The sequence below is a fragment of the Melospiza georgiana genome, chromosome 14 (assembly GCF_028018845.1).
Source record: "Melospiza georgiana isolate bMelGeo1 chromosome 14, bMelGeo1.pri, whole genome shotgun sequence".
Classification (NCBI taxonomy): Eukaryota; Metazoa; Chordata; class Aves; order Passeriformes; family Passerellidae; genus Melospiza; species Melospiza georgiana.
Window position 1 is genome coordinate 14,427,618 of NC_080443.1, and position 14,417 is coordinate 14,442,034.

General features: G+C 61.0%; 3 protein-coding genes across 3 annotated transcripts; 1 reads left to right on the forward strand and 2 right to left on the reverse strand.

Moving 5' to 3' along the window:
* Positions 1 to 2,402: 2,402 nt before the first annotated feature.
* On the reverse strand, positions 2,403 to 6,250 carry LOC131089350 (fibulin-7-like). Its single transcript, XM_058034053.1, has 8 exons — positions 6,082 to 6,250; positions 5,492 to 5,648; positions 5,158 to 5,328; positions 4,862 to 4,987; positions 4,584 to 4,706; positions 4,349 to 4,486; positions 4,121 to 4,259; positions 2,403 to 2,991 (listed from the first exon to the last, which is right to left on the reverse strand). Exons 1-8 carry the CDS (start codon positions 6,148 to 6,150, stop codon positions 2,631 to 2,633), a joined length of 1,284 nt encoding a protein of 427 aa, XP_057890036.1. The 5' UTR covers positions 6,151 to 6,250; the 3' UTR covers positions 2,403 to 2,630.
* A 1,395-nt stretch (positions 6,251 to 7,645) lies between these two features.
* On the forward strand, positions 7,646 to 12,361 carry LOC131089349 (C-type lectin domain family 18 member A-like). Its single transcript, XM_058034052.1, has 12 exons — positions 7,646 to 8,050; positions 8,736 to 8,827; positions 9,407 to 9,631; positions 9,697 to 9,794; positions 10,266 to 10,387; positions 10,479 to 10,586; positions 10,742 to 10,834; positions 10,959 to 11,065; positions 11,204 to 11,333; positions 11,411 to 11,507; positions 11,586 to 11,677; positions 11,821 to 12,361. The coding sequence occupies exons 1-12, from the start codon at positions 7,951 to 7,953 to the stop codon at positions 11,856 to 11,858; spliced, it is 1,302 nt and encodes a 433-aa protein (XP_057890035.1). The 5' UTR covers positions 7,646 to 7,950; the 3' UTR covers positions 11,859 to 12,361.
* Positions 12,362 to 12,847: 486 nt separating this feature from the next.
* On the reverse strand, positions 12,848 to 14,367 carry EXOSC6 (exosome component 6). Its single transcript, XM_058034054.1, has one exon. It carries the CDS (start codon positions 14,350 to 14,352, stop codon positions 13,513 to 13,515), a length of 840 nt encoding a protein of 279 aa, XP_057890037.1. The 5' UTR covers positions 14,353 to 14,367; the 3' UTR covers positions 12,848 to 13,512.
* Between the last annotated feature and the right edge of the window lie 50 nt (positions 14,368 to 14,417).

Consider the following 14,417-nt stretch of genomic DNA (forward strand, 5'->3'; position numbering starts at 1 on the left):
ATTTACACTGTGACATAATGAGGTTGCAGAATTCTACTGGGGAGTTTGGAATTTTACTGGAGGCTTTGCAGCAGTTTGTGCTTAAGTAAAACGAAGTAAAGGATATGTAACTAAGGATTGCTTAATCAGTGAAGGATAAAGGATACCCCTGGGCAACCAGCATAACATAGAATTTGATGGATTTGAAACCCTCCTAGCATCATCTGGTAATTCCAGCAAGATGGATTCCAGGGATGCCTGGATTGTGTTATCATGTATTATCCTGAGTTAGAAGGGATTCACAAGAAACATCAACTTCAACTCCTTACCCTGCAGAGGACTATCTCAAAAATCACACCATGTGTCTGAGAGCATTGTCCAAATGCTTCCTGAACTCTGGCAGGTTTGGTGCTGCAAACATTTCATTTCAGTGCATCCCCAGACAAGCAGCAAGAACACTGGGAAAACAGAATCAGAGGAGCAGTAAGGCTGGAAAAGAACTCTAAAGATCATTGAGTCCAGCCACTAACCCAGCATTGCCATGTTCACCACTAACCTTTATCCCCAGGTACCACATCCACACCCCCCTATGAGCACTTCCAGGGATGATGATTTCACCACTGCCTGGGCAGCCTGCCTCAGTGCCTGGCCACATTTTCCATGAAGAAATTTTCCCTAATATTCAATTTAAACCTCTACTGGCACAACTTGAGGCCATTTCCTCTTGTTCTGTCATTTGTTACCTGGGAGAAGAACCCGATCTCCCCTGGATCACCCTGCTGTGAGGGAGTGATAAGGTCCCCTCTGAGCCTCTTTTTCCCCAGGCTGAGCCCTCCCAGCTCCCTCATTAGCTCCTCACCAGACTTGTTTCAGACCTTCCCCAGTGCCACTGCCCTTCCCTGGGCTCACTACAACACCTCCGTGTCCTTCTTGTCCATGTCCTTTGCAAACTTTTATTATCATTAGCAGTCAGTGATGTGGCTGTTAGTGCCTAGTCCAGCTGTACCTGAAGGTTTCAAGGATAGAAGAAAACCTGCGCAAAAAACCCAGGTTGTTTTGTCCATTTTGGCTGGGACACCTATGTACAGGGATAAATATTTACCCCGTAATTCCCTTCTTTTCATCCCAGCCCGCTGCCGCAGTGGGTACCAGCCAGCTGAGGGTTTGGGTGACGCAGAGCTCCTGGCCTGGCCTGGCCTGGCCTGGCACGGCACGGCACGGCACAGCCTGCTTGTCTGCTGGCCCTGGGGAGGCTTTTCAGCCTGCCCTGGCCCAGCCCAGCCCGACCTATCCCAACCTGGCCTGGCCCGGCCTGGCCCAACCCAGCCCAGCCCAGCCCGGCCCAGCCCAGCCCGGCCTATCCCAACCCGGCCTGGCCCGGCCTGGCCCAGCCCAGCCCAGCCCAGCCCAGCCCAACCCGGCCCAACCCGGCCCGGCCCGGCCCAGCCCAGCCCGCTCCTCTGCTGGCCCTGGGGAGGTTTTTCTGCCCGGCCCTGGTGGAGCACAGCCCGGCCCCGGCTGAGCACAGCCCTGCCCCGGTGGCGGTGCCGGCAGCGGGCACAAGGAGCCCTTTATGGCCGCTCGTGTCCGTGCACAGCGGGTGCTTTGTGTGACGGCTCCGGCCGGACCCGGGCTCAGAAGGGTTCTGTGTGCGGCCAGGGGTGGCGTGTCCTCAGCTCACTGTCCTCAAAGGCCCTTGTCACCTTTTGAACCCCTGGATGCTCTCCCTGTGCAGGGTCTGGCTACGCTGGCGATGACAGGGGTGCCCAAGGGGTGTGCACCCCACTTGTTGTCACAGCCCATCCTCCTCCAGATGGGTGCAGGGGGACGGCTCCAGTGCTTGGCAAGCTGGGGAGCTGCAGGTTTGACCAGCCTGTGTCAGAGCAGCTGCAGAGGGAATCCTCCTGCACACAAGGAAGTGCAGCTCCTGTCGCTATCCCCTGCTCACCAGGGCCAGGGAGCCTTGCTGTGCTTTCCAGGCACTGCCAAGGCGGCTGAGAACAGTCTTGGCTGTGCAGGATGTTCAGGGCAGCGTGTTGGAAGTTGTGCCTGCCCATGGCAGTGGAGTTGGCACAAGATGATCCCTTCCAACCCAAAGCATTCTGTGATTCTCTGCTCAGCCAATCTGCCATTTTTATGCTAGGGGACTCTTCAGCATGGCCCCAGGAACAGCAGTGCTGGGAGGGGCATGGACCCTGTATGGGCTTGGTAGCTCTACTGGCAGCTCACCCCAAGCTCTGTGAGGTGACCCTGCCATTAGCACAGCCGCCAGCTGTCTCCAGGAGCCTTGCATCAGGAGGACAAAACATAGAGCAAGGAGCACACCCTTCCTACAGCCACATTTCTTTTATTAGAGATTACAAGATATAAGAAGCTGAATCTGTGTGCCAAGTGCTGTTGGCTCACTCTGTCTTTCCCCTCTGCATGCCACGTGGGCAGAGAGGAAGGGGGGCTGGCAGAGGCAGGCACCTCCAGGCCGGTCCCTCCATTGGCAGTGGGGTTTTTTCCTATAGGGACACAGTTTTTGCTGCGATGGCTATGAGAAAGCATTATGGCAGAGTGATATCTCCAATGGGACAAAATCTGCGACCACTGAGCTGAGCTTGCTCCATTCCTCCTCAGGAGAGGCCCACACCTGCCTTCAAAGGCAATCAAAACACATATGGGGACACAAAGGCCGTGACCTTGAAGATGTGCTTGCCCAGGAGGACCTTGTGGGAGAACTCGCTCATTTCCACCTCCACCTCCAGCGTGGCCGGCCCCGCCACGGGGCTGGTGAGCAGCAGCTCTCCCGTGTGCCGGTCCGAGCGCCGCACGGCGAAGACGCCGCGGCCGTGGCCGCCCGCGATGGCGAAGCGCAGGCTGTCCCCCAGCGAGCGCGTGGTGGACATCCTGAACAGGACACGGGGCGCCGTGCGGTTGGCCTGCAGCGGCAGGTAGTGGAAGGAGATGGAGCTGGCAGCCAGCTGGCAGGCTCGGCTGTCCATGGGGCAGGGGTTCCGCTCGCACTGGCTGCCAGGAGAGAAGGGTGCCGCCGCTCAGTGCCGTGGTTTGGCTCTCAGCGTAGCAACGTTTGTCCTCACAGAGAAAAGCAAGGCAATCTTCCCAAGAAAATTCTGGGATTCACATTCTCTGAGCCTCAGAGAATGATCAAAACAATTCTTATCTCATTTGGTATGCCTGTGTTTGTGCAAAAGTAGAATGCAGTATGGAGACTGTTTACCCAAAGTGATGGTGTTTTGTTTCCTTGGCCTATCAGGGCCAAGTATGTGTGTGTCGGGACTGTTTTCTGACAGCCACAAGATTCAGTGCAGTGGAGTGCTTAGCAGATTGAGTTTAGATGTAAAGTAATGTAATGTAATATAATATAGAATAATATAGTATAATAAAGTAATTAATTAGCTTTCTGATAAGATGGAGTCAGATGCATCATTCTCTCCCCTCGTCAGGGGAAAAAATACCCACTATACTCAGGGTGCTGCCCTCATCCTCGCACACAAGCCCAGTCCATGCCACAGGCAGCACTTCCAGCCCTGATGTTGGTCCTGTGGCAGAGCAACCCAAGACAGCCACATCCAGGTATGCCCATCATCAGATCTCTGCCTCATCCCTGTTTCTGCCAGGCAAATACCGTGGCTTGCAGGGACACAGCTCTGGGTGACACTCTGAGGGACTGGGGGGGTATCACAGTCCCAGCTGAAGGCCAAGGATGGAGCCAGATGTGCCTCCCGAAGAGGAATCTGTCAGGATCAGGGATGCTCCTCTATTTGGTGACACAAAGCAATTTAAGCTGAAGAGTAGGATGTCTGGGAATGCTGAAAGGCAGCTGATGGCACCACATGGATGTGCAGTAGAGGAAAATCAGCATCATTCCCCCCAGGCTGGGACTCTGAGAGGGGCCAGGATCCTGAATAAAGCCACCACGTATTAGGGTGCTCCTACCTGCACCCCAGCATCCCCAAATCATCAGAGAACATGTCAAGCACACCTGAGCACCCCATGTGGCAATGTGCCACCAGTGCTGTCTGCTACTTTCCCTGCTGCCCCTGGGTGACACAAGACAGCCCCCAGCCCACAACAGGACCCATCACCCTGGGACAGGGCACGACAAAGCCCGAGCCACACACAGCAGGGTACTCACAAGGCAGAGGTCTTGACATAGCTGGTGTTGTGGCGTGGTGGGGGGCACTTGGGGCGCACGCAGTGGTGGCCCCCGAAGGTGTTGATGCAGAGGTCGCCCTGGCTGCAGTTGTGCTGCTTCCCAGTGCACTCATTCACATCTGTGGTGGTGACAGGGGGTGAGTGGGGCTGTCCCCACTGCACCTCTCTTCCCGTGGGAGGCTCCCTGCCCTGCACCCTTGGTTCTTACCCTCACAGGCATTGCGGTCAGCGTGGAGCAGATACCCAGGGGGGCAGAGGCAGCGGTAGGAGCCTGGGAGGTTGAGGCAGTCATGGAGGCAAATCTGCGTCTGAGGGCTGGACTGGTAGAGCTGGCATTCATCCACATCTAGGGTGCACAAAGTGGGGAATGCCCAGAGGTCCCATTGCCACCAAGCCTTGGTTCCCCACCCTCCATCATCTCATCATCATCACCCCCCTTTTACCTTGGCACACACCGCCAGGCTGCAGCTGGAAGCCGGTGTCACAGCTGCAGCGCCGGGAGCCCGAGCGGCCCTCGGCACAGCGGGGCTGGCGGCTGAAGGAGGTGTTGCTCAGTGTCACCCAGTCTGCAGGGGACAGCAGGTGTCACGCTGGGGCATGGGGAGATGGCGGGGGCCAAGGTACCAGGGGGCTGCCAGGGAAGGGGGAGACAGGCACAGCATGGCCAAATACTGTCCCCATGAGAATCCCCATCCTCTGCAGCCCAAACCCAGGCACCTACAGGAGTAGATGGGGCTCTGGCAGCTGGGGCCTGACCAGCCGGGGGGGCAGAGGCACGTGTAGCTCTGGTTGCCATCCACGCAGGTCCCGCTGTTGGCACAGGGGTTGCTGGAGCAGTCATCAATACCTAGGGAGAAGGAGCTCATGAGCATCAGCCGGAGAGGTGCACCCTTGCCAAAACCCCAGTGCCCATTGCCGCAGCCTCTGAACAGAGCAGTGGAACCCCACAGCTCAGGGTGACAGAAGAGCCCGTTGGGAGGGCAGAGCCCATGGCACCCCAATCCCACTCCACTTCACTTCTGCAGAAGGGCTGGGTGCCGCTCCACGTGCGGTTGTGCCGGCAGGCGCGCGTCTCTGAGCCCACCAGCCGGAATCCGGCGTCACAGATGAAGTGAACCTCGTGGCCCACGCGCAGGCTCCGGCCCAGCATCCGTCCATTCAGGGGCACTGCCAGCTGTGGGCAGATCTCTGTGGACAGATAGACATGGGTAGGGATGGGCACTGCCAGCCTGGAGCCAACCGCAGCCTGACAGGGAGCTGAGGGTCCCTTGCCCAGGCTGTTTGTGTGGAGCCAGGGATCAGAACTGGCCCCGAGGGGATGTCACCCGTGGGGGTGACCAGTGAGGATTACCGTTGTGTTTGGTGGCCGCTCTCTGGAGGTGGCTCTGGAGGATGGAGAGCTGGTGCCGGAGCCCACGGGTGCCCTGCAGGTGGGCGGCCTCCTGTGCCACCAGCAGCTTCTGCATCTGCCGCACCACGCTGAGTGCCTGCTGCCGGTTCAGGCACTCCTGGGGGGTCGTGGACACACCTCAGTCATCTGCTGAGTTCCCCTGCCACCCTGCCACAGCCTGGGAGGACCCTTCAGAGCAGGTAGCATCTTTGGGGTTGGTTTGGATGTCCTTCACTAGACAGAGCCCCTTCCCATCCTGGCTGGGGTCTGACCCTGGCTCTGTGTCTGCTCCAGCCTCAGCCCCCACCTCCCGGTCCTGCTCTGGCACTTGGATGCTGTGGAGAAGCTGCATGCCCTGAGTGCATTTAACATCATTTCACTGCTGCAGGGGAAAAGCCCCATGACCACCCCCTGGCCCTGGCAGCTCCACAGGTGCCGTGCCTGTGCCGTACCCCCCACTCCAGGGTGCTGGGGTGTGAGAGGTGGGTGCTGAGCAGCCCAGAGAGGGAGGTATGCTGGGGGGCTGGAGGGGAGGGAATGCAGATCCTTACCTGGGTGCTGCTGAGGGGCAGCTGCAGGATGCCCAGGGCCAGCCAGGCTGGCAGTGGGATGAGGAGCATCACGCTGGGGCTGACAACAGGGGCAAGACGCTGGCAGTCCGTCTCTGCTTGCAGCCGCACTCCTGCACTCGCAGGGATTTATCCGCAGCCTGTGCCCATGTGTTTGTTGGTTTTTCCCCTGCCTGAGGCCGAGCTGTAGGAAAGTTTCCCCTTGGCACTGGCTCTAGCCTCTCCCTTCCCTTCCCTTCCCTTCCGTTCCTTTCCCTCTCTGCACATCAGAGGCTTTGGGGCCTTTCATGTCCCAGGCCAGCAGATATCGGGGCCAGGCGGTGGCTGTCACGGCACTCACGGTGGTACCGGCGGTGCCGGGCTCACCACACGGCCAGTCCTGCCTCTGGGGCTCCCTAGCACGCAGAGATGCAGGATGAGGCTAATCCCGTGCACCAGCTAAGCCTGGGAAAATCTCCTGGGAGAAAAGATGACTTTGGGATCTGTGCGGGGGTTCTGCTCACTGGTGGGGCTGGGGCTACTGAGAAGGGGAGCCCGGGAATGCTGCAGACTCACAGCTTTGCTGGGGGGAGCTCAGCCCTGGCTGCAGTTCAGAGGGGAACCCCAGGGTGCTGCTGCAGCCTGGAGCTGGGGTGCAGTTGATGTTATGGTCCACATTAACCCAAAAGGGTGAGGGTTAATGTAAGAGTCAGCATTAGGGCTAGGGATGAGGTTAGGATTAGGGTTAGGATTAGAGTTGGGGTTAGGATTAGCGTTAGGTTTGGAGTCAGCATTAAATTTAATGTTTTGATTAGCATTAAAGTAATTGTTAGGGCTAAAGTTAGGGGGTTTTGTTAGGGTTAATGTTAGTGTTAGGATCAGTGCCAAGAATTCAGACCCATATTAGCAAGAGGGTTTGTATGAGAGTTGGGGTTGGCGTTAGTGTCAGGGTTCAGGCCTGGGTCAGGTTTAGACTCAGGCTGAGGGAACTGAAGCATTTACAGCTGGGTTTATGCTGACACCCAGCTCAGCCCTGACAGCTGGTGCGTAGGATGCTCCCAGTCTCTCCTGCCTGTGGCATTGCAGAATCCTGAGCAAGGATGTCTGAAGCCCTCACCTCTGCCCTGTGCCAGGGGAGCACCTGCCATGGGTTCTGCCAGCCCTGTGCTGGTGCAGAGTTCTCATGGTGCTGTTGAGCCCCCTGAGCAGCCTGGGCTGTGGGACCCCTGCTAGATTCCAGGTGCCCACCGAGACACGGCCCCCTTGTGCCCAGCACCTCTCCCACCGCCGGCCCCCGGCTCTCACATCCTCCCACCCTGTAACCACGCTGCCCAGCTCTCCGGAGCGGGTATTTGGCTTCGTGCCTGCACGGTGTGTGTTTCCTCCCCGGCATGTTTAATTCATGGGGCAGGAGGGAGGCTGGCAGCAGGGGCCCCCTTGCTGCCCCAGCCCCTTGGCTTCCAGTCTCCCAGTGTCCCAAAGTGGGTGCCGGTAGCGACCCCTGCTCCTGCTGCCTTCCCAGCCCGACCCGGGCTGGGCAGAGGGGCCGGGGCAGAGCACGGAGGGCTGACCCCGCTGCGGGACATCCCGGCGGGGCTGCAGCCCGGGGCCCCGGGAGTTGTCTGCCACATTCGCTCCAGCGAGCAACTGTTTTGACAGAGCCATTACTCACCCGTCAAGCTTTTGTTCCCGCTGCCCAGCGGTGCCTGTCTGGAGTCCTGAATAGGATCAAATCCTGCAACCAGACACATACACGCACGCAGGAGCGCACGGCCGAGCTCGCCCCAGAGCCGGGGCTGCTGCGGGGCCGCTCGGCTCTCCCCAGCCCTCCCTCTGGAGATTGGGGTCCGCTCCCCACATCCCGGGACATACATGAAGCTCCTGGTCCTGCTGGTTTGCAGCCTCCTGGTGTGGAGGGTGGGTGAGACGAGATCGGATGCTCCAGAAAAGTTGTCCCCGCTGGCTCCGGGAGGTAACTGGTGGAGGGGCTGCCCCTCCGGCAGCAGGGCTGGGAGGCAGCGGGTTTGGGGGATGAGTGTGCCCTGAGCACCGTCCCCTTGGGACAGACCAGTGTGTGGGGGACTGGGTGGGTGATGGGCCCCCAGGGATGGCAATGGGGGGCTTGGTGGGTGATAGAGGCTGGGGATGGAACGGGACTGGGAGGAGGGGCATGGACTTGGTGATGGGATGGAGTTGGGGGGCTCTGGGGCTGGTGTTGCAATGGAAGCAGGGGGCTCGGGGGCTGGGAATGCGATGGAGCCTGCTATGGAATGGGGCTGGGGGTCCTGCAGCTGGTGATGCGGGCTAGTGATGGGTCTTGCCCAGTGGGGTCTGGATCCTGGCAGGACAGAGGCGGGGGGGCAGAGGGGCACATTCCTGGCAGTCTCAGCCCACCCGTGTGAGACGGGGGCCCAGCAGGCCGCCCCCCCTCGTCCCCTTGCCCCTTTTGTGCTCCCAGCCCAAAAGCTCTTTCTTCTCTCCCCTCAAGTCTCCATGGAGACCCGGGTGCCTTCCCGGTATCCCCGGCTGCGGTCGGACCCTTCAGGGGGAATTCCCACGGCCCCCTGAAGGGTCCGGCCTCAGCCAGGGATACAGGGAGGGCACTTGTACCTCTCAGCCCCCTCGGTCCTTGCCCCATCCCCTGCTGTCCCCCCCAGCTCTCAGCCCGAAGGAGACCTTCCTGGTGCTCTCACTGCACAACAAGTTGAGGAGCAAAGTGCAGCCCCCTGCTGCCAACATGCAGAAGCTGGTGAGCTCCCTTGCAGGTCCCATGTCCCCCACCTTCGATGTCACATCCACCTTCTTGTCCATGCCCAGGGAGATGGGCAGCCCATGGGTGACACACACAGTAGTTTGCTAACACACTAATGAAGCAGAAGAGCTGGTTGCTGTGGGGCCCCTGGGGAAGAGCATGTCACTGCCACATCCAGGGCACACTGAAAGTAGGGCTGATCCCTTGAGTGCCTTTTGATGTCCCCCATGTCCCTCTAATGCCTCCTAATCACCCAAGGACACAGCAGGGCTCTTTGGAGTCCTTTGTGGGGTCCCCCATCATGGCCCTTGATATTCCCCGACCACCTCACACCTGAACACACCAAAGGCAGGGCTGGTCCCTAGGGGTATCTCCCATGTCCTGTGGTGGCCCTAAATGTCCCTCTATCACCCCCCAGCCACCCACACCACGGGCAGGACAGGTCTCTAGGGGTCCCTTGCAGCATTGCCCATTGTCGAACCTCTGATGTCCCCTAGTCACCTCCCGGATTGACCATCTCGGTGGTCCCCACGCCCCCTGGGGCTGTTCCCTGGGTGCCTCATGCTCATCCCGCAGGAGTGGAGCGAGGAGCTGGGGCGGCGGGCGGGGGCTCGGGCAGCCAGCTGCCTGCAGGGCCCCGCTCCGCCGCCAGCCCCGCAGCTGGGCTGGAGCGAGCTGCTGCTGCCGGCGGGCGCGGGCGGCTTCGGGGCCGTGCTGGAGCTCTGGTTCGCCGAGGGACAGCGCTATGACTACAGGACGGGGCGCTGCGCCGGCAACGCCACCTGCCGCCACTACACCCAGGTGGGCATGAGGGGCACGGGGGGGCTGCTGGGGACCGGACCCCCGTGACAAACGCTCTCCCACAGCTGGTGTGGGCCACAGCGGGGCAGCTGGGCTGCGGCCGGCACCGCTGCCCCGGCCCCCACGGCCCCAGCGAGGCTTTCGTGTGCGCCTACTCACCGGGGTAAGGACAGCGGTGGGGCCAGGGCGTGGTGGGTGGGGCTGAGAGGGTGGGGCCGGGGCGTGGTGGGTGTGGTTGAGTAGGGCTGAGAGGGGCGTGGCTTAGCGGTATGGGTGGAGTCTCAACCAGGGCGAGGCATGAGCTGACCTATGGGATGCGCGGCAGGGGATGGGGAGCTTGTCCCAGTGATGGGTGGGGCTGTGCACGGAAGTGGGTGGGGCTGGGTGATGTGGGTGGGGCTTGAAAATGCAAATAGGGCCGTGTTTTAGAAGAGGGAGGGTTTGGATGTTCTGGGCCGGGTTGTGTGCTGTGGATTGGAGCGAGTGCTGGAAGTGGATGGGGCTGGGGAACGAAAGCAGGGCGGTGATTTAGGGATGGGTGTGGCTTTGCAAGGTGGGTGCAGGCTTGCCCCAGAAAGGGGTGTGGCCTGCCCGGGTGCGTGGGGCATCTTCCTCCATCTGTCTCTGGGGCCAGGGGCAACTGGGAGGTGGCCGGGGTGCCCATCCTGCCCTACAAGCAGGGACCCTGGTGCTCCCTCTGCACCGCTGGCCTCTCCGGCTGTTTCAAGTCCTGGGACCACAGCGGCGGGCTCTGCGGTGAGTCCCCCTGTCGGCATGGCCTCTGCATGACCCTGGTGGTGCTGCCTCCACCCCTCCTGATGCCCCAGTGTCACTCTGGTGTTCCCAGAGGTGCCCAGGAACCCCTGTCGCATGAGCTGCAGGAACAGCGGGCGCCTCGACATGAGCAGCTGCCAGTGCACCTGTCCCCCCGGCTACACGGGCAGGTACTGCCAAGGTGAGAGGGCACCGTGCAGCCTTCAGAGCCTTGTGCGTGGCTGCGGGTGCAGGGTTGGTGCAGGGCATACATGGGCACAGCTGGTGCAGTGTGGGCAGCACAGGGGGCACGGCCAGCTGAGGCCCCTGGCAGCTGACGCAGTGCTGTGCCCACAGTGAGGTGCAGCGGGCAGTGCCTCCACGGGAGGTTCAGGAAGGAGGAGTGCTCCTGCCTCTGCGACCCGGGATACGGAGGAGCGGAGTGTGGCAGTGAGTCTGTGCCCCCTGCACTGCTGTGATCCACAGGCAGGGCACCCCAAAGTGGGGCAAAGGGTCCTCTGTGGGTCCATCTCTGCTGGCACAAGGACCCACCTGCTCCTGCCTGTGTCCCCAGCAAAGATCCATTTCCCCTTCCATGCCTGTGACGTGCGGATAGACAGCGACTGCTTCATGGTGTCCCCTGAAGCCGACACCTACTATGGAGCCAAAATTAAATGCCAGGTGAACTCCTGGGGTGCTCCGAGCATCTCTGGGCAGCTGAAAAGTGACACCCATGGTTGCAGAGCCCCTGGAATCTCTCCTCTGCTTGGAGCAATGCTGGGCCATGCAGATGGGGCAGACCTATTTCCTTCCCCACAGGAGAAAGGAGCAATGCTGGCCCAGATAAGAAACCAGAAGGTTCAGGACATCCTGGCTTTCTACCTCAGCCGCTTGGAGATGGGCAACAGGGTGACAGACACTGATTTTGAGACTGGAAACTTCTGGATTGGTGAGAGACAGCAGTCGGCAGGGTGCAGAGTGCCTGGGATGCTGGCAGCCATGCTAACCCAAGTCCTGCCCCCCCAGGTCTCACCTACAAGACATCCAAGGCTTCCTTCCGCTGGGATGTGGGTGAGCCATCCTTGTTCACCAGCTTTGCTTTTGGCCAGCCGGACAACCAGGGGTAAGTGGATCTAGAGGACACCAAACTCTGCATGGTGTCACTGCTGGCTGGCTTCAGCACCATCCTGGTGGGACACAGGTTTGGGAACTGCGTGGAGATGCAAGCGTCAGCTGCCTTCAACTGGAACGACCAGCGCTGCAAGACCCGAAACCGGTACATCTGCCAGTTCGGTGAGTGAGAGGCTGGGAGCCCTCCTGGGCCCTGGAGGTGCCAATCCTCTGCTCTGCTGTGTCTATCCCTTGTTGCCAGCCCTGCCCAGACCTCTGTGTCTCTCCTGGGGTGGGAGGCACTGACTCTACACTTGCCATTGCAGCCCAGGAACACATCGCCCTGTGGCAGCGGGACCCCTGAGCTGGCAGCCCTGGGAACTGGCCAGCGCTGGCTGCTGTGCTGATCCTGGGGCTCAGGAGGAGCCTGGTGCTGTGCAAAGCCCAGCGTGGCTCAGGAGGATCTCTGCACAGCTCACTTGTGCAGGGAGTGAGGGGCTGAGGGCACCCATGGCACTGGGACCTGGCAGGAAGGGGTGTGCTGTACCTTAGCATCCCTGACACAGCATCTTCTTCTGCCCCTCACCTTCCTCTGCCACTATCAGTCTGCAACACCCTGGGCAGGAGACATCCCTTGCAACAGCCAGGTACAAAAGCATCCTCCTCCAAAAGTGGCAGCTGGGCTGTGTCTGGACTGTGGTCTCAGTGCTACGAGGGGCCAAGGGGGCTCTTTGGGGGTGCAGACCTTGGCATAGCTCAGGGAGGACCAGCCTCAGCTCTGAGCCATTGTCCTGACCTGGGTGAGAATGCCCCAGCCTGGTGGGTTTTTCACCCTCACCTGGTCCTTCATCATTTGCCTGGTCATTAATAAAGACCCTCTCTCCTTTGAGAAGAGCAATTTGTCTCACTTTCCTCCCCTAAGCCAACCAGACTCTCCTTAACCACAATCCACATCCTGCCTGATGAAACTGGATGGAAGCTCCAGTTTCATCTCTGGAGTGGGTTCTGGGGTTGCTGGAGCCAAGGCCAGCCTTGGCTGAACTCATCTTCAGCACGTGGAGTTGCCTTGGAGAGATGGTGTTAGCCAAGAGCTGCTTCTTCCAGCGCCAGGATGGCCCCAAGTCACAGCACCCCCTGTGCTGGGTGCAAGCCCACCATGGTGCAGCTTGGCAGACAACACCACCTGCTCCACTCCATCCCCAGGAATAATCAGATTCCAAGGAAGCACCCAGCTCCCCCTGAACTCCTCAAGGACAGTGGGAGCAGAGGGAGTGGCCCCAATTGTAGAAGCACATCCTTCCACCCCTACCCATGGCTGGCAGAGGCCCCAGGAGGTCCTTGCAGGCAGAAGACTCACCAGAAAAAATACTATTTATTATTATGAAAAAACCAACAAAACACAACTTGCCACCCTGAAGCACTGTCTGGGCAAGAAGTCCAAGGGATGTGCAGTCCATGCCATGGTGTGGTTCCTGCCTGTGCTGCTTGCACAGATGGTGAGGAGCTTGGAATGAGGGTTTCAGCCTGGGTGGAGATGTGGGGTCCTAGAGTGCCAGCAATTGCTTGGATGGAGGTCTTGGGCAGGCTCTGGCTGCTGAGGCAGTATGGAGGTTGTTCTTGGGGGCCTTCAGCAGCGTGCAAGGCTGTTTGGGTCCTGTGGTGCCACTTGAGAATGGTCTCCTGCAACACAAGGGCTTCTCAAGTGCACTGTGGGGTGCTCAGATAGCGTGTGGGGGTGCAGACTCCTGTGTCCTTGGGCACAGTTCTTGGCTCCCCAGCAGTGCAAAGGTTGGCTCATCCAGTCTCCAGCAGATTCAGGCATCGATCAGGAGGTTCACCAGCAGTAACAGTTAAACTTAATAAACTTTTCAGATTCTAAAAATAAACTTATTTTAATCCCCAACAGTGATGTGTGGATCAGGCAGGCTCCAGGGGTCTTCGGCAGCATTGAAAGCAGCTTGGGCGGCCTCTGGGAGATGCCTCATCCCCAGTCTGGGGTACTCAGGTCTCACGGGCACTCAGGCACTGGTGGCGGCGGCGGCAGCGGCGGTGGCAGCGGCGGCGGCATCGCGGCGCTGTGCGGCCCGCAGCAGGCTCTGCCGCAGCACCGGGTACTGCCGGTGGCAGCCATCGAGGCCGAGCCGCAGGGCTTGCGCCCAGTCCTCGGGCGGGCCGCCCCGGCCGCCGCCCAGCACGGCCGACACCTGGTTGAGGGCGGGCAGCAGGGCCAGCGTGAGGCGGGCGGCGGCGCGGCGCTCCTCGGGCTCGGCGGGCTGCAGCATCCACGAGGCGGCGGGCGCGGGCGGCCGGCACAGCGCGCAGCCCACGGCCAGGTCGTACATCTCCACGCCCGCGTCCGCCAGCGCCAGGGCGGCGGCGCTGACGGCGGCGGCCAGCGCCGAGCCCCCGTCCTGCAGCAGCAGCGCGCTGACGGCCAGGCGGGCCCGCGGGTAGCGGCCCAGCCGCACCGCCGGCTCCAGCGCCTCCCGCAGCGCCGCCGCCGCCTCCCGCTCCGCCTCCCGCTCGGCCGCCGCGCCCGGCCGGCCCCGCGCCCCTCGCCCCGCGAACGGCGCCCGGCGGAACTCGCAGATGAGCCGGCCCGGGCCGGGCTCGGCCGCCTCCCGCGGGCCCCAGGCGGCGCACAGCACCTTGGTGCCGCTGCCCAGCTCCACGTAGGCCGAGCCCTGCGCCTGGCTCAGCAGCCCGGCCCGCGCGAACAGCGGCCGCAGGGCACACGGGTCCCGCGCCGCCGCCCCCGCGCCCTCCTCGTCCTCCTCATCCTCGGCCGCGGCCGCTGCCCACAGCGCCGGCGGCTGCGACTCCTCCGGGCCGCGCAGGCGGCGGTGATCCAGCGGCATGGTCGGCGGGACGCCGTGAGGGCGGCGGCGGGGCGGGCCCGAGCGGGAGGCGGGCACAAGCCGTG

Bases quoted from the DNA above. Each gene is read 5' to 3' on its own strand.
- LOC131089350 (XM_058034053.1), bottom strand. From the start codon at position 6,150: ATGCTCCTCATCCCACTGCCAGCCTGGCTGGCCCTGGGCATCCTGCAG. The intron at 5,649-6,081 runs GTAAGGATCTGC...ACGACCCCCCAG, and splicing joins TGCCCCTCAGCAGCACCCAG to GAGTGCCTGAACCGGCAGCA. The intron at 4,260-4,348 runs GTAAGAACCAAG...TCACCACCACAG, and splicing joins TGACCGCAATGCCTGTGAGG to ATGTGAATGAGTGCACTGGG.
- LOC131089349 (XM_058034052.1), top strand. From the start codon at position 7,951: ATGAAGCTCCTGGTCCTGCTGGTTTGCAGCCTCCTGGTGTGGAGGGTG. The intron at 9,632-9,696 runs GTGGGCATGAGG...GCTCTCCCACAG, and splicing joins CCTGCCGCCACTACACCCAG to CTGGTGTGGGCCACAGCGGG. The intron at 10,388-10,478 runs GTGAGTCCCCCT...TGGTGTTCCCAG, and splicing joins CCACAGCGGCGGGCTCTGCG to AGGTGCCCAGGAACCCCTGT.
- EXOSC6 (XM_058034054.1), bottom strand. From the start codon at position 14,352: ATGCCGCTGGATCACCGCCGCCTGCGCGGCCCGGAGGAGTCGCAGCCG.